At 42.6% G+C, this 24,760-nt stretch overlaps 1 protein-coding gene across 1 annotated transcript in view; it reads left to right on the forward strand.

Annotated features, from left to right (window-relative positions):
* The window catches only part of LOC120932331 (solute carrier family 22 member 5-like), a 100,353-nt gene extending 88,430 nt beyond the window's left edge, over window positions 1-11,923 (forward strand). Inside the window, exons 8-10 of the mRNA XM_040344645.1 lie at window positions 3,784-3,966; window positions 7,805-7,940; window positions 10,322-11,923. Of these exons, the coding sequence (XP_040200579.1) occupies window positions 3,784-3,966; window positions 7,805-7,940; window positions 10,322-10,400 (398 nt within the window). The 3' untranslated portion in view covers window positions 10,401-11,923. The remainder of the gene's footprint in view (window positions 1-3,783; window positions 3,967-7,804; window positions 7,941-10,321) is intronic.
* Window positions 11,924-24,760: the final 12,837 nt, after the last annotated feature.

The raw sequence follows: 24,760 nt of genomic DNA on the forward strand, positions 1-24,760 counted from the left end.
CCTGCAATCATCCCACCAGTCTGAAACAAAAGCACTGGCTTTTCCCCATACCACAATGCTGGAGGGACCTACTGCTGCAACCCAGTGTGGCTGGATCCCACAGAGATGTCGAGCGGGTAAGTGTATTCACTGGGGATGCTTGTCCATCCACCCGCCCGATCACCACCACCCGATTGCGGGCTCACCCGCCTCCCGAAGGCCCCCCCCCCCCCTGCGGCAGCTCTGGAAGGAAGCGAACGGCACCCAACCCACCCACAGCACTCCATCGCAACAGAGCCGTTTCCTCTTTTCGTGGACACACTACAGGGAGTAAAAAGATGGTGCCGGCGTGGGGGAAAAGGTCACGCGGTTCCTGTCGGCAGCCATTTTTCCGGAGTCTGAAAAAAAAACGTCCAGTGACTTAATTCCCGGACAAAACAGCAGAGCCCCCCTCCCTAATGAAAGGTCAGGAAGGAGGACACCAGCAACTGCGGCATGTGCAAGTATGTCCACCAACCTACATGGGGTCAGCTGGGGGCAGAGCTTAAGCAAGAAGCAATTAAAAAGGCTCCTCTAAGCAGAGAATCCTGGTGGCTGACCATGTCTGATGCTTCTCCACCCTGCCCTGCAGATCCTGCAAGCCAGGACAGCTCCAAGGTAAGCCAGAATACTCCAGTCACCTCTGCCTTAGCCTCATTGTCGTTAACCACCTTTCCTCACGGGGACCCTTTCTGTGTTTCAGCTCCTTTGCCAGAGATGGGGCACGCCAGATGTAGATCTCCTAGCGTTTCGACTCAATCGGAAGGTATTGAGGTTTGTGGCCAGGTCGAAGGACCCATGGGCTGACGCCACAGATGCGTTAGTGGCGCCGTGGAGTCAGTATCGGCTAATCTATGCCTTCCCTCCTCTAAAGCTCCTGACTCTTCTACTTCGCAGCGTAGAGGCAAAAGGGATTCCAGTGATCCTAATCATCCCGGATTGGCCTCGGCGCCCTTGGTGCGCCAATCTAGTGCGGTTAGTAGCAGACGTCCCTTGGCGTCTACCGGAGAGATAGGACCTGTTGTCACAAGGTCCCATACTGCATCCTACTTTACAGTCGCTGGCTTTAACGGCATGGACATTGAAAGTCAGGTACTAAGAGACCGGGCCTGTCGGATTCAGTAATTTCTACCATGAGAAGGGCTAGAAAGTTATCCTCTTGGAGGATTTACTATCGCACCTGGAGGGCTTACTTAGCACTTTGCGAAGAGATGAGGTGGAATCCACGGACTTATTTTGTGTCCAGGATACTTCTGTTCCTACAGCGCGGGGTGGACCAAAGACTTTCCTTAAGCATGGTTAAGGGACAGATCTCTGCCCTGGCTGTTTTCTTTCAGCGACCCCTGGCGACTCACTCTCTAGTGAGAACTTTTGTACAGGAGGTCCGACATGTGGACCCTCCAGTCCGTCCTCCACTACCTCCGTGGGACTTAAACCTGGTTCTCTCGGTGCTTCAGAAGGCTCCGTTTTGAAGAGATCACGGAGATTCCCATATTGACACTTTCTCAAAAGGTGGTCTTCTTGGTGGCGGTCACGTCAGTCGAGTCTCTGAGCTGGCTGCCTTATGTAGGGCTCCCTACCTAATTTCCCACAAGGATAAGATGGTGCTGCGTCTGCAGCCATCTTTTCTACCTAAGGTCGTCTCGGCCTTCCATCTCAATGAGGACATTGTACTTCCATCCTTGTGTCCTAACCCGTCGCACCCTAGGGAGACAGCGTTGCATTCCTTGGACGTTGTCCAAGCCCTGAGAGTGTATTTAGCTGCCACTGCTCCGTTCCGGAGGTCAGACTCACTGTTTCGGTGGCTGGGCCCAAGAAGGGCCTAGCGGTCTCATCGGCCACCATCTCTAGGTGGATCCGACAAACAATAATTCAGGCTTACGCCATAAGGGGTAGGGCGCCCCCCTTTCCTATCATGGCACATTCGACCAGGGCAATAGGTGCCTCCTGGGCTTTCCAACATCAAACGTCTGTTTCCCGGGTGTGTAAGGCGGCGACTTGGTCGTCCGCCCACACTTTCACCAAATTCTATAAGGTTGATGTGAGTGCATCTTCAGATGCTTCTTTCGGGCGCAAAGTTTTGCAGGTGGCTGTTTAGAGTTGCAACTCAGTGGAGGAGCTCTGTTTTTTGGGGTGAAGTTTTATTTTTTTGCTGTTCCCACCCCTCATTTTTTTGACACTGCTTTGGGAAGTCCCACTAAGTCAAGATTAAGGCTGTGTCTGTCCATGAACGAAAGACAAAATAGGATTTTATGCTCACCGTAAAATCTCTTTCTCTGAGTTCATGGACAGACACAGCACCCTCCCCTCCTTTTTATGTTTGTACTACTTTTTGACGAACTGATCTGCGAGATGCAGAGAGAGGGGTTATACCCAGAGGGCCCAGAGGGTGTATGAGAAGTTAACCTTTTATATATAAGTTTCTGCCTAGTCAACTCCTAAAGGAAGGCTAATACCCACTAAGTCAAGATTAAGGCTGTGTCCGTCCATGAACTCGGAGAAAGAGATTTTACCGTGAGCATAAAATCCTATTTTTCCAAAATTTTATAACAAAAAAAAAAAAAAAAAGATTATTTTATTTGTATAGCAAAAAATAAAAACCCCAGAGGTGATCAAATACCATCAAAAGAAAGCTCTATTTGTGGGAACAAAATGATAAAAATTCTGCTTGGGTACAGTGTGTAGCATGACCGCGCAGTTGTCATTTTAAACAGCGACAGCGCAGAAAGTTGAACATTTGGCTAGGGCAGGAAGGGGCGTAAATGCCTGGTATGGAAGTGGTTAAAGAATTAATAGGAAGGCTTTGAAGATGGAGAAGGCCTATAAAAAAATAAAATAAATACATATAACTTTATAGCTGCCTGTATCCCTGGAATTGTTAATACTTTTGTACCTGAACGTGACTGCAAATTTGTTTTTTTCTTTGTTTTTGTTTTTTTTATCATATTCTGAGCCTGAATTGATGAAAGGATCTCCTCTGTTTATTAGATTTCTATATTTTGTTCTGATTTTGTAACCTTTAGGCCTCATGCACAATAGACGTTATAAAAATGTCAGTAGATTTAGTTGTAGACTGCAGCGTTAAACGCAAGTTTTTCACCGTTTTTTAGCATTTCATTTTTAGCAAATCTATACCCCCACAAAAACTATAACTATAGCTATAAACTGTACCCCCAAAAAACACTCATTAATGCAGAATCATGTTTTTCATCATTAGAGCATTTTTGAAACACTCCTTTTCAAACCCACTAGTTCTGGGGGTGTTTTCCAGCCTGAAAACACCCCTGCCACAAAACGCTGATGAAATCCTATGTGTGCATGGACACAGGATAACATGCTGGGGAGTTTATTGGCTGCAGAAAAAAATGTCTGAAGCCAAAAACGGCAGCTGTAAAAGCATCCAGTGTGCATGAGGCCTAATATTGCTTCAAGCTGTTTTTCTCTTTTGAGGAATATTTTGTGAAATAAATGAAAGTACTATTAGATTGCAAGCTCTTATAAGCAGGGCCTTCTTAACCCTCTTGTATTTTATTGTATTGTAACTGTACTGTCTGACATTTTATTGTAAAGAGCTGTGCAAACTGTTGGCACTATATAAGTCCTGTATAATAATTGTGGGCCTAATGAATATCAATTGCTGGAAAGTGTCTATCTTGTTCATACTAACCAACCAGAGCTTGGATTTTAGTGCACATAATGAAGATTGTGAGATTGTAGTGACTTTGCTTTCAGTATAAAGGATAATCGTTGTATGTTTCATTGCAGAGTTGAACATCTTGTCCATTGTACTGGTCATGCTTGGGAAATTTGGTATAACGGCAGCATTCTCCATGGTATACGTGTATACTGCTGAGCTCTACCCTACAGTAGTAAGGAACATGGGAATTGGGGCCAGTTCTATGGCATCCAGATTGGGCAGCATTCTATCCCCCTATTTTGTTTACCTTGGTAAGATTTGTTCCAATAAATACTTTTAGGTGCGAACGTGACATTTGTTTTTATCCACCTAGCCAGCTGTGTATCTGTGTATGTAACCATGCAATGAATTCAAACCATAAACTCCAATGAAAAAAAAAAGGCTACCCTACTGTGAGTACTTCAGGTTACCAGGAAAAGGCGTACATAAATGGAAGGAGAGCCAGACCAAAAAATAAACGTCCAAATTACCGTATTTATCGGCGTCTAACACACACCCTAACTTTAAGAGGGAAGTTTCAGGAAAAAAACACGCAGGCACAGTTTATCCTTTATTTTCAGGGTAAAAAAGTGAGTGTTGTACGCCAATAAATACAGTAATTTATTGATGTTGTGTTAAGGCAGCCAGGCTGTCTTTTACACATTTTTTTGGTCTGGCTCTCCTTAAATTCTCTTTTAATTCAAACAGTAGGCATTAGACAAAGTAATTCGGCAATGTCCCGCACCTTCATAATTACAAAAAAAGAATACAAATTTTCTTTACTATTTTAAAGAAATAGTATCACAACATTTTATAAAAATCTTCATTAAATCTCCAAGGGAGCCAGGTGTAGTACTTGGTCCCATTCTGATCCATCCAGTGAATGCTAAGCAGCATGGTTGGACAGTATGCCCCCCCCCCCCCCTACTCCTGACTATGCTGATTGCAGAAAACAAATACAGTGTGTGTATGTATGTATGTATGTGTGTGATTGATATATATATATATATATATATATATATATATATATATATATATATATATATATATATATATATATATATATATATATATATATATATATATATATATATATATATATAAAAAATTTGATGTGATTGATCACACTGATCTCTGACAGCTGGTGTGAGCAAGGTGTGAATGCAAGCTATTGAGGGAAATGTTTCCCCATTTTATAACTAACACACTGTTGCGTGTCTTCATGTGCTATTTCACCTTGTACCAAGAGAGAAAAAAAGAAAAATGACTGCTGCACACCCTTAAGAGTTATTACTACGTTTTATTAAATATAAAAAAATAGAGCATAAAAGGCATTTAAAACACACAGGTAACCAATAATGGTATAGTACCCTAGAAGTGACCTGAGAATACACTCACAAAAGCGAGACGGCAAAAATCAGTGACAAATTGAAAACTGGGGCTCGATCATCCAATAAGGAGATCTAAGTCCATAACTCACCCATTCACCCTCCACACAACACAAAAAGACCCCCCACCCCAAGCACATATAAAACCCCCACTGCTATCAATAATCCTAAAGATTTCCACACCATGCGGTGGTTCCCTGTAACTACAGGTGAAAGTACCACCGTCTAAGTGGGAAAAGTTGCAAAAAAGAAAAGCTCAAAAATGGGGACATGAGAAGGATCCACTATATAGTGGTATAGTAATACTGCTCAATTGGAGATAAATGGCAAGTGATAAATCAGATGAGAGAGATATAATCCCAGGGACCGCAGACAATTCTACTAGGCTGGAGAAAAAAAATAAAAATGGTGTATATATATACATATATGTCTCTGCTCTTCAGATGGGTCGCCACGTCTGGCGTAAACAGTTATTCAATTTCCATCAGATAGTAACTGATAAGGAGGCATTCAACAAAAATATATATTTGAGACACTGTAGTAGTGATCATTATGTATCAGAGTTCACCTATGCTGCACTTAAGAGGACTTTGCAACAATGTAGCCACAATTAATTGACGGGTTCACATTACTTATGGGTAGTGTCCATTCAAATATATCAAGTAGATATGTCCATCAGATATTGAAATCTTGTTAAACTGCTAGTGGCAATTAGGCTTACATGAATATTGGATGTGTTGATATATACACTGTTGGTGAGCAGATAATTGATCAGCATTCCACAGAAAATAAACGGTTGAAGTTGTACTCACTGTTGGGCTGTTATGTGTAGCTCAGAGTCGTAGCTACCACATCAAATCTGTACTCACGTGCTGCCAGAGAGATTTGCAGCCGAGCCATCCATCCATGTGTAGCACACAGAGCCTGAAGCACTCCTCCTCAGTGCAGTAATGATAGGTGAATAATATAGTAATTTCCAGTATAGAACTGCGATTATACAGTGTCTTCAATGATGTTGGGCAAATACCAATCTCCAAAGTTGAGAATAAAGAATGTATTAGGTCTCCATGGGGTCAGTCTCTCCAATTTGAGCATGCAAGTTATGTTCAGATTGCACTGTTCATGTCTCCATGTGATGCTTTTCCTTAAGTTGCTTAGTGGCTCAAGGTAACCATGTTACCGAGCTCCAAAAGAAAGAAAAGCACTGAGGTTCAAAATGTGCATCGGGGGGTCCCTGTACCCCAAGAGTTTACATGTTTCGTTCCTTTAGAACTAGGAACTTCGTCTTTTGGAGCTCGGTAACATGGTTACCTTGAGCCACTAAGCAACTTAAGGAAAAGCATCACATGGAGACATGAACAGTGCAATCTGAACATAACTTGCACGCTCAAATTGGAGAGACTGACCCCATGGAGACCTAATACATTCTTTATTCTCAACTTTGGAGATTGGTATTTGCCCAACATCATTGAAGACATTGTATAATCACAGTTCTATACTGGACATTACTATATTATTCACCTATCATTACTGCACTGAGGAGGAGTGCTTCAGGCTCTGTGTGCTACACATGGATGGATGGCTCGGCTGCAAATCTCTCTGGCAGCACGTGAGTACAGATTTGATGTGGTAGCTACGACTCTGAGCTACACATAACAGCCCAACAGTGAGTACAACTTCAACCGTTTATTTTCTGTGGAATGCTGATCAATTATCTGCTCACCAACAGTGTATATATATCAACACATCCAATATTCATGTAAGCCTAATTGCCACTAGCAGTTCTACAAGATTTCAATATCTGATGGACATATCTACTTGATATATTTGAATGGACACTACCCATAAGTAATGGGAACCCGTCAATTAATTGTGGCTACATTGTTGCAAAGTCCTCTTAAGTGCAGCATAGGTGAACTCTGATACATAATGATCACTACTACAGTGTCTCAAATATATATTTTTGTTGAATGCCTCCTTATCAGTTACTATCTGATGGAAATTGAATAACTGTTTACGCCAGACGTGGCGACCCATCTGAAGAGCAGAGACATATATGTATATATATACCATTTTTATTTTTTTTCTCCAGCCTAGTAGAATTGTCTGCGGTCCCTGGGACTATATCTCTCTCATCTGATTTATCACTTGCCATTTATCTCCAATTGAGCAGTATTACTATACCACTATATAGTGGATCCTTCTCATGTCCCCATTTTTGAGCTTTTCTTTTTTGCAACTTTTCCCACTTAGACGGTGGTACTTTCACCTGTAGTTACAGGGAACCACCGCATGGTGTGGAAATCTTTAGGATTATTGATAGCAGTGGGGGTTGTATATGTGCTTGGGGTGGGGGGGTCTCTTTGTGTTGTGTGGAGGGTGAATGGGTGAGTTATGGACTTAGATCTCCTTATTGGATGATCGAGCCCCAGTTTTCAATTTGTCACTGATTTTTGCCGTCTTTTGTGAGTGTATTCTCAGGTCAGATTCCCATATCCTTCTCTTCTTTGCTATTTCACCTTGGGTCACTTTTTAGTATACTATATGTAGCATAAAGGTGTAAGATGGAATTATTGAAATACTTAGCTGTTTAAAATTGTGGATTTATGGAATCTAGAACAGTCTGGAGCTCTTTCAGTCAAATTCTAAAAGTGACAAGCCTGGCTAAAAGTAGTAATATGGAATTGTAACATGTCTGACCTTGATTTCTTTACTTTCTTAGGTGCCTATGATAGACATCTTCCTTTTGTCCTGATGGGCAGTCTAACAGTTCTTGTGGGCATTTTTTCCCTCTTCCTCCCAGAGACAAATGGCATGCCTTTGCCGGATACGATTGAGGAGATGCTCAGAGTGAAAGGGTATGTCTGTTTCTTTGTATGACTCTGGCACATTTAGCCCCAAAGACCTGTTCTCTCTGTGTACTTGATGGACAAATACAATTGAATTGCAGATGTTCAAAAGCATTTCTAACCTCATAGTTTTCTAAATGAACAAAGTGAAACATGTGACTTGTAATACGGTTTAAAATGTTCCTGTTCTTCATTTAACCCTGCTTATTAATCTGTGTGCACTGCAATGTTTTTATCTGTTAGATATTTATTTCCCTATATTTTACAATCACGTGCTTGTGGCGAGTATAATTTAATGTTAGCTAGTCTGAAAAATGACTCCAATATAGTTGACAATCCAATATTTATGACAAATGTTATTTCTTAGACAGGGCAACAACGTTATTTTATTTTTATAATTTGTAGGTGTATTAATCTCTGAATATATTCTAGTAGACCTATTAGGATTTTAGCAGTTATCAGTACTGTGTAAGCTCTACCCACTAATGCTATCTGCAGTGCCCTGTGAGGTATAGACTTTCCCTTTTCTTTACGTTTAGTAATGGCGGCGATCTGCGATTTCTATCACGACTGCGATATTACGGCGGACACATCGGACACTTTTGACATATTTTTGGGACCATTCACATTTATACAGCGAACAGTGCTATAAATATACACTGATTACCGTATAAATGTGACTGGCAGGAAAGGGGTTTAACACTAGGGGGCGATCAAGGGGTTAAATATGTTCCCTGCTAGGTGATTCTTACTGTGGGGGGGGGGACTGACTGGGGGAGGTGACCGATGACTGTCCCTATGTACAAGGGACACACCATCTGTCTCCTCTCCCTAACAGGACATGGATCTCTGTGTTTACACACAGAGATCCCACGTCCCTGGTCTGTGACTGCCGATCGCGGGTGCCTGGCGGACATCGCGGCCGCCAGGCACGCGCACTGGCACCTGCGCGCCCGGAGGCCGTATATTGATGGCCTCTCGGCAGACTAAAACCACCTTGCGGCCGTAAATAGTCAGCCGCCAGATGGCAAGTGGTTAATATAAGGACACGTAATTGTCTAAAGATCTTAATTAGTGGAAATCGTCGGTGAAGCCGCAAGGGTTTTCCACTGCGTATGCACAAGCCGTGCTGCACTTTTAAATGGTCCCACAGCCTTCTAAGAGCTGTGATGTGTCCCAGAAGGCTGCGGTGGAAGGAGGGAGATGACCTTCCGCTCGGATCGGCACATCGATTTCTATAAGAACAATGAAAGATACAGTTCTTCTTTTCTCCAGCAGTCTTTTATTGCTCCCAGTTATAAGTTGGAACAAGCACCAGGGTTTGACCCACATTGTGTTCTACCTTTCAGTAAATGGTACAAATCATAGTTGGTTGTAACTCTTGATCATTTTGTAAAACTACTGATCCTGCTGTTCCTTCATGCCTAAAAGAGAAATGTTAATTCAGTGACACTTTATAAGATAGTCCAGGGGTGCCTAACCAGTCTCCCGTGGAGCCCTCTGATGTGGCCCACGACCTCCTGCTCTAGGATGACTGGTTGGCAATCTCTGAGCATCTGTCTTTTGAATGAATGCGGCGGTAAGGGATAAAAGCGGCTGCGAAGCAGAGAAGCATAAGTCGCTGCCTCCTGTAACGCACCACCCCCTGTCACAGGCGGAGTGATACCAAATGAACTCTGCCAGGGACAGTAACAGTCGGCGATACATGAATGGAAGACTGTTATTATAGGTACTTTTTTTTTACTAAAATTTCAGTGTATATATCTGGGTATATCTGTTTTTCAGTGGTTACTGAGCTGCTTTCAAACTGATTTGCAGGTGCAGCTCAGTGCACCTGCGGGTTATCTTCACTGAGCCATAGACTTCTGTTATTACCTGCGGGTTTGGTGAGCTTTCAGAAAGTGCACCACACCTGCAGTATATAATAGAAGCCTAAGGCAATATGCAGCTAACCTGCAGGAAAGCCACAGATGCACTGCGCTGCTGTAAACCCCAGCGCATCAGTTTGAAAGCAGCCTTAGGCCCCTTTCACACAATCGATCCGACCCAATCGGACCTTTGTGGAATGGCAGATGTAAACCGTCTTCTGTCTGTTTACACCCGCCAACCTCCAATTCGATCCGGAAAAAAACAAAAACAAAGGGGATCCGTTCTTCCGTCTGAGCAGATCAGATTGGAGGGCCCATAGAGTAGAGCGGGCTGTGTCCTTGTCCCCTTTGCATAAGCAGAGTCTGCTCATTGTGGCCCGCGACTGGTAATCAAGTCGCTAAAGTGGCCCTCGCTCTTCAAAAGGTTGGGCACCCCTAAGATAAGCAATAAATACTATGTGGAAGATTGCAAAAAGGTGCAGCAACATGTTTATCAACAAACTATGTGGTTTTTTTTTTCAGGTTTAAGTACAAAAGAGGAATTCCTGTTTCAAAGCAGAAAAATGGAAATATGAAAGTCCTTTCAAACACTGCATTATAAAACTTCGAGCAGTCTTCCTTCCTACATGTATGGGCTTATTTATTTGATGAGTTTCTCTGTGGATATGCACAGCTTTCTGTTGACTGTTATCCAACAAAAACTGTAAGAAACCAACACTACTGACAGTGCCTTCAGCTCTTCCAGAAGGTTCATGGTTTGGATTGTTTTCATAAGTCCCTTATAAAAGTCAAGATTTGGACCTATTATACTATGAATGAAAAGCTGCTAGGGCTAAGCTATCAGTTATACTTCCATGATCAGTTCCGCAATGACCATTATGTTCCTCTTGCACCTGGAAAAAAGCAGTCAGTCAACCATGAGGAACATAATTTAATCAATAAGGTACGACTGCTTCAAACTGATGAATGTACAATGAATGTATTTCAATGACTACATTTTCATTGTGTTGGAAAGTATTTTATTTTATATGATTAGTATGTGTGAAATGGTTTGTACACGCCAATAACTTATTGGAGTTCTGGTTTCAGTTTGGTTGTCTGGGATTTTTAGCGGGAATAAGCATCCACCTGGATGTTTGATTCCTGTGTTAGTAACTGTATGGACATCTTGTACTGTTGATTTCAAGCAGGGCTCGTTCTGTAAAGAAACTGGTTGACCAATTATCAAGCTAAACCATCTGGAATAAGCACTTGAATCCCAGGGTTTTTTTTCTCCCTAAATCCCAGTGTCACCCGAGTATTTTGTAGTTCACCCTAATGTATTGTATGTCTTTTTTTGGGACAAAGAGAACTCTTATTTGGTAGCAATTTTGAATGCATATATAATTTTCCTAGACTCATTCAAAAGAAATTACGAAAAATATACCCAGATATGTATATTAAAATATAACCAACAACTTTTGCCAATTAAAATATCAATTTTTTTTTATTATACAACAGTTGACTGGTAAAAGCCAAAGTAAACATTTGCCTTTAGGAGAGCTTTATTCCCCTTTTGATGGTACATTGGGACACCCAAAGAAAACATTGGCTTGGTAAATGGTTAGCATCATGTTAAGATAAGATCAAGTTGGATTAGCAAGGATGCATTAGCATGTTGACAACTTTTTCACCGGTTTGCGCTTGCAGATAATCTGAATGGCATTGCGTTCACTTATACAAGCATTTGACACGTGTGTATATTACACACAAGAGTAATGGAAATAGTCCAACATGATTGGTTGGACCTGGGGATTATTCTGAATTGTGTCTCAACTGACCTGACCAGGCCCCTTATTCAGCTGTGTAGTAACAGAACACATCTAATAGTAATCTATATAATTGACTACAATGGAAGTGATCTTCTGCTGCAGGGCGAGGTGTTTCAGCCGTGTCCAAGCCTCTATACAAGGAGGTGCTGTGACACCACTTGTGATGTTACATCCCTTCTAGTGCAAACACAATACAGAAGCTCATCCAGTCAGAGTCTTCCAAGAGTTTTCAGCTCTATTCTATAGTCTCCTAATGGACAGAGGATGTGGTCTCCCAGTTTTAAAAAAAAATACATTAAAAATATGTACCTGACCAGGTGTTTTGGTGCATTTTTTTTGTTCAATATTTTTGTTGCTCTAATGCTTGAGGTGATTGTAAGAGTCGGTTCACACTAGGGCGACACGACTTCCAGCGCGTCTTTCAGAGGCGACTCCGACACGACTTGAGCATGAACCACAGGGCGATCTGGGGCGATTTACAACGTGACTTGAAGTCGTCTCCAGGACAGGAGACTTTCCAGTGGCCAATCAAACAACAATCAGCTCTAGGGGAGGGAGAGGTTTGCCTGAGAAATGTATGTTATCTTCCTGGAAAGTCGCTTCAGTTAAGACAGTGATCAGACTTGGAGGCGACTTCCATTGAAATCAATGGGTACAAATCGCCTACAAGTCGGATTGAAGTAGTACAGGAACTTCTTTTGAAGTCGGAGCGACTCGAGTCGTGTGTATTAACACCGCTCCCATTAACTTGCATTGTTTTTCTCGACAGCGCGACTTGGGACGACTTGAGGCGACTTCAAGTCGGATCCTAAGTCGCCCCAGTGTGAACCGGCTCTAACCGTATTAATGCAATTGCAACAAAATGTCTGTGATACTTTTTTATTTGCACTAACATCCAAATTTTCAGGACAAGCCCCTTCTTTTAAGGCCCAAGCATGTCACATTCTATTTTTTAAAGAAGTCTGGTGATTTACACTAAATTCACTTGGAACTACATTTACTTATGCATCGAAAAGTTTGTCTCCCCTGTGTTTTCAACAAAAAGAAAAAAGTATTTTCCTAGTACTTTGCACTGGATAATGAATGGCAAGAAATGTATAGTTTATATTATAACTATTCGCTTTCTAGTTAAGATTAATTCTTTGTTAGTTACGTGAAGGCTTTGTACCATCTGTACAAGTATAACAAAGTGTTGATAACACCACATTTAAGGGTCATTGAGCCAGCACTGAAGCCATTAGATCAGCATGAAAGAGGGCAGGTCAGCAATTGCAGCTCCATCATTTCTTCAGTACAAGTTTGCTTTGAAGGAAGTATTAGTTTGAAATGTGCACTTTGCTGTAAGAATTCTTTTTTAGAATCTTCCTTTATTAAAGCAACATTAAAGGTTAAAAAAAATAAAAAATAATAATATATATGTTAGTTACGTGAAGGCTTTGTACCATCTGTACAAGTATAACAAAGTGTTGATAACACCACATTTTTTAAAATCCTATTTAAAGTATCCTCCACTCACTTCTTATCCTAAAAGTTTAATGAACATAAGATTTTTCACCTAAAACAAATAACACTAGTCTTTTACTCAGGGTTTATTTAAGTCAGGTAGTTTCTATATGGTAATGTGTGTATGTATGTATCTATGTGTGTGTGTGTGTGTGTGTGTATGTATGTGTATGTGTATATATGTATATATATATATATATATATATATATATATATATATATATATATATATATATATATATTTATAAATTATATGGGGGGGGGGGGGGTCTTTTATTAGGGACAAAACATATTTTCCTCTATTAACTTCTATAAGGAGCTTGGAAATAGCCAATTTACAGTCATTTCCATGTGACTCCAGCGCATTTGTAGTATTACAGGAAAGAGGCGAGAATACTTTTACCTGTTAAACTAACATGTAGGAATTAGTATTTTTAACTAAATTAATTTAGGCAAAAAAAAATAATAATAAAAAAAAAATAACGTTTATATATATATATATATATATATATATATATATATATATATATATATATATATATATATATAACGTTATACTGCAACTCATTCTGTGAAAACATACTTTATCTTGTGGTGTCTTTATGCTTCTAACTGCCATCCACAAATTCAGAAATTTAGTATTTCTGATCCTATGTGCAGCTGCTCTTCAGGGTGCCTTAGCTGATCCTGTCTGACCCAGGAAGTCAAACATTATAAAAGGTAAGCATCATATAATAGAAGGGGCACAGACAGAAACCTGTCCAAAGAGAAAGGTACACACTAGATATCTTTTGTATGTATTACATGTACTGTTGGAAAAATGACCTATGGAACTCCCTGAGATTATGGCTATTGGGAGATCCCCCTCCACTGTATGCTGTGCATTGTGGAATACACCGGTAATAAAGGGTAATTGAGCCAGCACTGAAGCCATTAGATCAGCATGAAAGAGGGCAGGTCAGCAATTGCAGCTCATCATTTCTTCAGTACAAGTTTGCTTTGAAGGAAGTATTAGTTTGTAATGTGCACTTTGCTGTAAGAATTCTTTTTTAGAATCTTCCTTTATTAAAGCAACATTAAAGGTTAAAAAAAAAAAAATAATAATAATAAACAATGTCATACTTGCTCTGTGCAGTGGTTTTGCACAGAGCAGCTCCGATCCTCCTCTTTTCGGGTCTCCCACTGGTGCTCCTGCCTCCTCCTCTTTAGCCAATGTCCCCAATAGCAAACCACTTGCTCTGGGGGCACTAGTGCATGCTCCCTCCCAAGCCCCCCTCTGTGTCCATAAGACACACAGAGCTGTGGCTTGGCCCCACCCCCTGCTCTGTCCTCATTGGCTGTGATTAACAGTAGCCGGAGCCAATGTCTCAGCCAATGAGGAACCCGGGAGATGCTCTGCTGTCGTGCACAATCGCTGGATCGAGAGGGAGCTAAGGGGCGTATTGGGGGCACTGGGAAAAGGGGGCTGCTGCACACAGAAGCTTGTTTACCTTCATGCATAGAATGAGAATAGAGTTTTTAAATCCACTTTAAACCTTGACAGGTACAGCAAAAAAAAAAAAAAATCTCAACTTGATTTAGCGAGTTTCCCCATTGAAGTCAATGGAAACGAAAATATTTCTTTCCACATTGACTTCAATGGCATGCAATACCGCATGTGGCCAGATGTGGGGGAAACGGCTGGAAATGCCCGAGGACAGCTCTGCTGACCACGGAAACTGAGTCTTTCCAAGCATTTCCGAACGGCTCAGATCGGCACTGTTCGGCTCCGGCGCCTCCCACCTAAGGCCAAACGCGGTACTGCACACCGCTTTGGCCTGAATCCTGCTCGTTTTGTGAGACAACACTCGCAAACTGAGTTAGGATTTTTAAAAATACAGTGCTCGTTTTGCGAAACGCTCGTTAACCGCGTTACTCGCAATCCGAGGTTCTACTGTAGTTTATTCTTTATTTTTTGTGTTCTCTGTTTTCCCCAGTGTAATGTAAATATGTGTCACGTGTTTTTTAGCTGATTATATTTTGTGTTGTATTCACTGTCCAGCATATTAAATAATTCACTGAAATTCTGGTGCAAATTTTTTTAAAGCAAACCTGTAATGATGTTAAAATATCACCTTGTGGATTCCTTCACTTAGCTTTATTAAATCACCTAAGGCGCCCTGATTCCTGTAGAGCTCTTTTATCCAAATACTGACCTCAGCTAGGAAGTTGGCCCCTAAAGTAGTTATAAAGACAATTTTTTTTTTTTCCCCCTAAAACAATAAACATGTTATTATCTGCTCTGTGCAACAGAGCGCCCCTTTTCCTCCTCTTCTGCGGTCCCCCTCCAGCACTCATGCAGGCACGCTTTTGAGCTGAATCCATAGACACACACTGTGCGGCTGGGCCCCACTCTCTACTCGCAGGATTTATTTGACGGCAACGGGAGCCAATGGCTTTGAAAGGCTGCATATGTTACCTATGAGAGCAGGGAGAACACTGCTACAAATGAGCACAGCGCTGGATCGAGAAAAAGCTCAGGTAAGTATTTATAGAGGTGGGTGTGGTGATACAACTACTGGGGCATTTTTTACTTTAATGCAAGGAATGCATGAAGGTAAAATTTGTCTTTAGAGCCTAGTACTAGCAGTTGCCCATCACACTAATACCCTGATAATGAGTCATGGGAGGGTATGTGCATAATAGTGGTCTGGGTTTCAAGGTGCTCTTGGTTTATTAATCTCATTACAGGTACACTTTTTTACTCCTTTTTTTCCCCTTTTAAAAAGACATTTCTTTTGATGTTTTAAAGCAGCGTTCAATTCTAAAGTGGAACTTCCACTCATCTGATACCTGTCTTTTGACTGGTATTCTCTCCCACTTCCGGGAGCCTCAGCCATGTATATTGACGTCACGACTTGGGCTCCCTCTTCCTCCCTCAGCTACCGGGCCAGTAGGAGAGAGGAGCGGGGCTTCGCGCATGCGCAGTAGGGTTCCCGGCGTGAAGCCAAAAGGCTACACTGCCGGTTACCCTTACCCGCAATGGCGGCGGCAGCACCTGACAGCTGATGGAAACATCAGCTGCGGGTGCCGACATCACTGCACTACAGGACAGGTAAGTGTCCTATTATTAAAAGCCAGCAGCTGCAGTATGTGTAGCTGGTTTTAAAAATTTTTGGATGGAACACCACGTTAACTTTTTAGATCTTAGAGCACCTTACAGAACACAGTGTGCTAGGTTTTTCTGTAATTCCAGATCGTGTCACCATATTTCCGGAACTACAAAATATATACAAACACATGTTTCCTTCAGTCAAAAGAATACTTGGAATCAGTTCACTTCCTAGGTAATCATTCTTTTTACTTTTCAAACTGCTTCTTTCATACAGATTTCCTGTCTTGTCAAATATAATATAATGAAGGAATTTGCCACTAGTTTGTCTTGTACTTGAATCCATTTCTTAGAACTGAAATACATTTTTGTGTTTACCCAATCTGACGAGTAATGTACAGATCAGGGAACATTTGTATGTTTATAGAACACCTTATTTTTCCCTGCACTCCCCAAACTGATGGATCAAATGGTCAAAATTATTTTCTAGTTTACCAGTCTGTTGATCAGTTGATGGGTTGGGTAAGTTTAGTGACAACTGTTGAACCAAAAATGTATTTTAGTTCACACATCCTATACAAAACAGGCCCTGTTTTCTAGAATGCTGAAATGTGAAAAGGAAACGTAGACAACTGGGATCTGGTTGGTATGGAAAGACCTTCCTGTTTCCACCTCTGGAATATTAAGTTGTTTAGGAATTAGGCCACACTAACTCTTAGAAATATCCTTAACTGGCTCATCAAAGTTGAGATATAATGTGTGTGATTTTTTTTTTTGAGTAATGGAGGGTTATAACCCCTGTCAGTTTTTTTGCTCCATCTGTGTCACATTGGGGAGATTTTTCTTCACTTCCTGTCCCATAGCCAAAACAGGAAGTAGGGGAATTCCCAGCAAATTAAGGGCATCCTTCGGAGTCCCCAGGTCACCAGAAGGTCCCAATTGGAAGATTTTCCCTGTTTCTTTTCAGAGGACAACCCAAAATTTAGAATTTTTTTGTGAATTTCACTTTCAATGGTAACGGAAAACAGGACAAATAGAAAGGGTAAGCCTCCATTATGGGGGGAAAGACCGCAATAAAAATACAGATGTCGTAATCCCTCTTCACTCTCTTCAAAATAAAAAAATAAACTTTAGGATCAGTTTTTGATCAGTTAAACCACCCCTCAAAAAATCCACTCGCCTGTTCGCATTTTGCAAGTGGATTCTGAGGTCTGGCGAGGAAGGGCTGCGTGGGAGTCAGGGGGGGGGGGCGAGCCATCAGCCTGTGTCAAATGGGAGTCCTCCCAGCGATCAGAGAGAGAGCCGCCCAGGTGTTCCGAGCGCAGCGGGGGGAACAGTGATAACGACTTTCATTTCAATAGCCGCGTTCCCCGCCGCTCGCTGTCAGATACAGATCATCCGTCACTGGGATTGGACGGGTGATCTGTCTATCAAAGTTCCTCGGCCAGGGGGCGGGGCTGTATATGATGTTGCGCGGTGGGAACACGGCTTTTGAAATTAAAGCTTTTATCACTGTGTTCCCCCGCTGCGCTCTGATCAAGTAGCAGGCTGGGCTGTATTCCTGAAATGGATCTCAGAAATGGCTCGCAAATAATTTGAAAGGTAAAACATTTTACTTGAGTGTTTCAGCTGTGTATTTACAGTAGCTGCTTGCCTGAGGATTTAAGCCTCACTCCAGGCTAAATATGAGCCCCTTTACTTTCCCCCTTTGAGCCCTATATTCATATTTTACCGTACACTGGGATTACTGAGGAAATTAAGCCATTAGAGAACAGGCAGTTAGCTACCATAGGCTCAAAAAGGGCTCATAGTTATGGCTGCATGGTGGGAACACGGCTATTGAAATGAAAGCTGTTATCACTTTGTTCCCCCACTGCACTCTGATCACCTGGGTGGCTCTCCTGTTCCTCTCTTTGGCTGCACAGGTAGGCTGCAAGGTGGACACAAGGCTCCATGGTGGGCACTGGGCACACGGCTGCAAGGTGGACACAAGACTGCATTGGTGGGCACTGGGCACACGGCTGCAAGGTGGACACAAGACTGCATTGGTGGGCACTGGGCACACGGCTGCAAGGTGGACACAAGACTGCATTGGTGGGCACTGGGCACACGGCTGCAAGGTGGACACAAGACTGCATTGGTGGGCACTGGGCACACGGCTGCAAGGTGGACACAAGACTGCATTAGTGGGCACTGGGCACACGGCTGCAAGGTGGACACAAGACTGCATTGGTGGGCACTGGGCACACGGCTGCAAGGTGGACACAAGACTGCATTGGTGGGCACACAGCTGCAAGGTGGACACAAGACTGCATTGGTGGGCACTGGGCACACAGCTGCATGGTGGACACAAGACTGCATTGGTGGGTGCATGGTGGGCACAAGGCTGCATTGGTGGGCACACGGCTGCAAGGTGGACACAAGACTGCATTGGTGGGCACTGGGCACACAGCTGCATGGTGGACACAAGACTGCATTGGTGGGTGCATGGTGGGCACAAGGCTGCATTGGTGGGCACACGGCTGCATGGTGGACACAAGACTGCATTGGTGGGCACAAGTCTGCATGGTGGCCACTGGGCACACGGCTGCATTGGTGGGCATTAGGCTCAAGTCTGCATTGGTGGACAAAAGGCTGCATGGTGGACACACGCAGCCTGCATTGGTGGGCATGGATACAGTTGTTGTTAATATTTATTTTAATAACCTAATTCTGCATAAAACATTTGAGTGTCATTTTATGAGAGCGTGATTAGGGGTGGACTTAGGGGCGGGCTGGGTGGGACATCTGGTGGCGAGTAACCCTTGAGGCCTGGCTTGTAAGTAGCTCAGGGCTTGAAATTTTGAGCCCTGAGTTAAAACTATACCTTTAGTTTCTGACAGTAGAGGCTTTTTATTGTATTTATTTTAGGCCTCTTTCACACATACTGTTCTGCTGCTTGTAAATGCATGTTTTTTATTTCGAAAATCCACCACTCCTGGCACAGTGATCAGTTTCATGCATTTACATGCCGCTGTGTTTAGCTGCGGAAGTAAATTCTTGCCTTTTTTATAGCTATGAAACTGTCTATTGCAATCAACTTTATGTTCAGAAAGCTGTGATACATCGCTCCTTGATGCTGTCAACTTATTTTTTTTTTTTCCAAATGTAGGAAACCATTTTGTTTTGTAATTATTGCGAACTGCAGTGTGTGAAAGGGGGGTCATAGGAATGCATTGTCTGCACTAATCTATGGTAAGTCCCTTCTATCAGCAGCAAATCCAAATCCTCTTGTACAGTTATGTATACAAATTGTAATATCCATTTATGTTTGTAAATCACTTGTTAAAAGTGATTTTTAAGCCTGTAATTTCCACTGATTTACTTTGTATTTATTTTTAATGTTCTTTAGCACTTTTTTAAAATACTTGAAGTGTATGTAAGCACATCAATGCAAAATGTGTGTACGGATGTATGTTCTATATCTGTTAAAAACAAATTAAAACTACTAAAGTCAGATTTTGTAATGGAAATAAATCTAATAAATTGTATTCCTTTCAGAACAAAAAATTGTCATTTCTTGGGAAGGGGGGAACTTTTTACTTTCATAAAAATGTGCAATGTATGTGGCTTATGTGAGAGAGCGCAGAGCTAAAATTCATAGCAAGACTTCAGGCAAGCTGCTAATACATATTTCTTTATCGTACTTTACAGGATACAGAATCTTATCCCTAGATTATTGGGTTATGAAGCTACCTTCATATGATTGCACGAAGTTGTAAGTGCAGCCCTAGCATAACCTGTCCCACCTTTCCCACTCCTAGCAAGCCACCATTTTTTTTTTGCTAGTGCCCTCAAGTATACATATACTTCCCCTCTGCTCTGAAAGAAGTAAACTTATTTTATTGTCTATTTGCTATTTTTTTGCATCCTTCATGTTTTCAAGATGCTTATAGCCACTGTGGCTTCCATTTAGCAGCTTTTCAGATGGGTTGACAACTCGGTTGAGCCTTGGGGGACTGTACCTAGACCCCGCCAGAAAGATGTGGGGCCAACCTGTAATGTTGCTTTGGGCCCAATATGGTTTGTCACCTGCATTAGGCGCTCACCTAGAAAATGCAACACAGTACAATGACCACAGGGTTCTATACAGAGTAGGAGCACTACCCACTGGTTTGATCCTGTCTCTGACAAATACTTAGTGGATGCTAGGCACAAACCCACTATCTACCCAGCTGGAAGGACCTTGAAACAAGGGTACCCAATGTGCTGAATGCTCTGATCCCTTAGATCAGGGGTAGGCAACCTCGGCTCTCCAGCTGTTTTGAAACTACAAGTCCCATGAGACATTGCAAGACCCTAACAAATGCGGGCATGACTACTAGAGGTAGAGACATGATGGGATTTGTAGTTTCACCACAGCTGGAGAGCCGGGGTTGCCTACCCCTGCCTTAGATAATCCAAAAGCACTGGCTATGACTTTTTCTGTCCCATACCCCTTGCTGTTACAGGCCAGCTGATGGCTTTAAAACTGCAGGCACTGTAGTGTTTTGTTTTACTGTTTCTTCTTTGGCGGTTTGCGTTGTGTTGCCATCCCTCAGTTGAATTACATACATAGTAGGTGAGGTTCAAAAAAGTCCAAGTCCAACCTATGTGTGTGATTGTATGTCAGTATTGCATTGTATATCCCTGTATGTTGTGGTCGTTTAGGTGCTTATCTAATAGTTTTTTAAACTATCGATGCCCCCCGCTGAAAACCACCGCCTATGGAAGGGAATTCCACATCCTTGCCAGTCTTGCAGTAAAGAACCCTCTACGCAATTTAAGGTTGAACCTCTTTTCTTCTAATTTTAGTGAGTGGCCACGTGTCTTATTAAACTCCCTTCCGCAAAAGTTTTATCCCTATTGTGGGATCACCAGTACGGTATTTGTAAATTGAAATCATATCCCCTTCTCAAGAGTCTCTTCTGCAGAGAGAATTGGTTCAGTGCTCGCAACATTTCTTCATAACTAATATCCTTCAGACCCTTTATTAGCTTTGTTGCCCTTCTTTGTACTCGCTCTATTTCCAGTACATCCTTCATGAGGCAATTTGGTGAGGAGAAAATTCTGGACCGCCGCACTCAAAATCAATGCCTTTATTAAAAAGCGGTAATAATCCAAAAATGCAAGCCACAGCAAACAACGGAATACAGGATCTGGCGCGTTTCACACTTTCAAAAGTGCTTATTCATAGCTTCATGGGGACTGGTGCACAGAGTGGGAGAATTATCGCTTTATCCCTAGAGTTAATCCCCTTTTTAATGCATGCCAATATTCTGTTTGCTTTGTTAGCAACAGCTTGGCAGTGCATGCCATTGCTGAGCCTGTCCTCTACTAGGACCCCCAGGTCCTTTTCCATCCTAGATTCCCCCAGAGCTTCACCCCCTAGTGAGTAGATTGCATTCATATTTTTGCCACCCAAATGCATTATTTTACATTTTTCCACATTAAACCTCATGTCATGTAGTTGCCCACCTCATATGTCATGTAGTTGCCCACCCCATTAATTTGTTCAGATCGTCTTGCAAGATTTCCATATCCTGTGGAGAAGTTATTGCCCTGCTTAGCTTAGAGTTGTTTGCAAATACAGAGATTGAGCTGTTTACCCCATCCTCCAGGTAGTTTATGAACAAATTAAACAGGATTGGTCCCAGCACAGAACCCGGGGTGACCCCACTTCCCACCTCTGACTATTCTGAGTATTCCCCATTTATCACCACCCTCTGAACTTGCCCTTGTAGCCAGCTTTCAATCCATGTACTCACCCTATGGTCGATGCCAATGGATCTAACTTTGTACAGTAAACGTTTATGGGGAACGGTGTCAAATGCTTTTGCAAAATCCAGATACACCACGTCTACGGGCCTTCCTTTATCTAGATGGCAGCTCACCTCCTAGTAGAAGATTAAAAGATTGGTTTGGCAAGAATGATTCCAGCCCTGGCCTGGGAAGTGTAGCAGAAGGAATGTTATTGGTGCAGACCTGGAAGCAGGTGCCAGGCTCAGCATGTGATAACCCTGGGGACTGAGGGGTTATACAAGCTCATTAAGGCAGATCGGAGGGTTTGGTCCCCAGCCACCATCCCTGCACAGTAGATTACAGGTTTAGAAGAGTTTTTGGTACAGGCCCGGGAACCTGTGTAATCTGTGGGTAGACCAGCCGCTCGCAGTGGCCATGTGTGAGGCAGCCTGGGTACTGTCCACGTACCTGACTCCTGCTTGCCCATTGGATAGTAGTTGGCTTTATCACACTACTAATTCACTGTCCAGTGAGTGGGTAGGTGGCAACGAAACTGTTAAACTGAACTAGCAACTATTGGAGTCATCTATTCTGCCCAACTGTACCGTGTGACTGATGCCTATGAATAACACTACAGAACAGAATTCACATACATATGGTAAAAAAAAATTCATTCACATTCGTTGTTTTCAGTGGTGTATTTTGCCATTTTATTCAAGTTCCTTATCCTTTAAAAATAAAAACAGCAACAATGACAACTGAATGCTTTTCAGGGCCCAAAACATAAGTTATGGAATTGTATGGCTAATTGGTGATGGGAATTTTAAGCGTTTTGTGATTTAAATATGGATGCCTAGGAAAATGTTAAACGTGTTTACAAACCCAGAGGCATAAGTATAATATAAGAAAATGGCATGTATACTATTTATAAAAATTATACTTATGTAGGTTTTAATACTTTACCATACTTTTAAGGGCTCTAGTGGCTGGTGGTCACTTGTGGAAAGTGTGCAATGCATAACGTGTATAGACAGGTGCTGAATACCTGCTGGGTTCCTGCCATGAACAACACAAAAGATGGCAGAAAGGCAAAGGCCTCACATAATGAGCTGTGGCTCATGATGGAATACCCTTAAAGCTGAACTCCAGGGACACAGCTAAATACACAGGTTAAGTACTGTATTTATTGGCGTATAACACTCACTTTTTTACCCTGAAAATGGAGGGTAAACTGTGCCTCTGTGTTATACGCAGGGGGTTGTGGAAAGTTTTTTTCCTAAAACTTCCCTCTTAAAGTTAGGGTGCGTGTTATACGCTTGTGTGTGTTATACGCCGATAAATACGGTACATATAAGTAAGCTTATTTACTCGCCAAAGGATTTGTATTTCTGTCCATCCAGTTCTTTCTCGGAAGAACCTTTTACAGTTGTCAATAGCTAAATCTTTTTTTTTTACTAGTAATGGTAGCGATCAGCGTTTTTTTTTCGTGACTGCGACATTATGGCGGACACATTGGACACTTTTGACACATTTTTGGGACTATTGTAATTTTTTTCACAGCGAAAAGTGCTATACAAATGCACTGGTTACTGTGAAAATGACAATGGCAGTGAAGGGGTTAACCACTAGGGGGCGCTTAAGGGTTAAGTGTGCCCTAAGGGAGTGATTCTTACTGTAGGGGGGCGTGGCTGGACGTGTGACGTCCCCAATCGTTGTTCCCTATGACAGGGAACAGACGATCATTGACAAGCCACAGAGAAGAACGGGGAAGGTTTGTTTACACTTGCCCCTCCCCGTTCTTCACCTCCTGTGACCCGATCGTGGGACACCGGCAACGATGGGGTTCCGCGGGCGCGGTCACTGAGCTTCGGACCGGGTCGCGAGCTCGCCGCCCACGACTGAGCACTTAAAGGCGACGTACAGGTACGTGTCTGTGCCCAGCCGTGCCATTCTGCCGACGTATATCGGTGTTAAGCAGTCCTTAAAGTGGAGGTTCACCCTATAAAAAAAAATTAACACTGCATCCAGCACCGTGCTGCATATAAAATGTCACTGATTTTTTTTTTCCCGTAGATATCGTTTATCCGTGGAATTCACCGCGGCTTCCGGGTAGGGAATCCCGCGGGAGTGGGCGTTCCTATTGACATGCCAATCAATTGGCATGCTAAACGACGGCGCACACAGCGCGTCACGACTTCCTGAAAGAAGCTTGCGTCGGCTCGGCCCTATTCGGCGCCGGTGCGCAGGCGCCGAATAGAGCCGACCCGAGCTTCCTTCGGGAAGTCGTGACGCGCTGTGTGCGCCGTCGTTTAGCATGCCAATTGATTGGCATGTTAATAGGAACGCCCACTCCAGCGGGATTCCCTACCCGGAAGCCGCGGTGAATTCCACGGCTAAACGATATCTACGGGGAAAAAAAAATCAAGGTCGTTGACATTTTATATGCAGCACAGTGCTGGATGCAGTGTTAAAGTGGAGGTACACCCTATAAAACATTTTTAAGAATAATATAGATTTCGATTTTAAGAGCATATGTTTACAGAGGCTCTTCCCCTGCATTGACATGTAAATAAACCAGTTGGATAGGTTGTTGGGATGGGCTTGGGGTCTTTTGAAAGAAACGTGGTCGGACAGAAGTGTTGGTAAGAACGGTGGAGTCACACATAGCTGCCGGAAGCTAGATAACTTTGGAGACATTTTAAGTTGGACTGAGCAAGGAACTATGAAGCATATTACATCTTGACCTCGAAGTTGAGTTAGAGTCGGTTCACACTGGGGCGACACGACTTCCAGCGC

The sequence above is a fragment of the Rana temporaria genome, chromosome 3, assembly GCF_905171775.1.
Source record: "Rana temporaria chromosome 3, aRanTem1.1, whole genome shotgun sequence".
In the NCBI taxonomy this organism is placed as follows: Eukaryota; Metazoa; Chordata; class Amphibia; order Anura; family Ranidae; genus Rana; species Rana temporaria.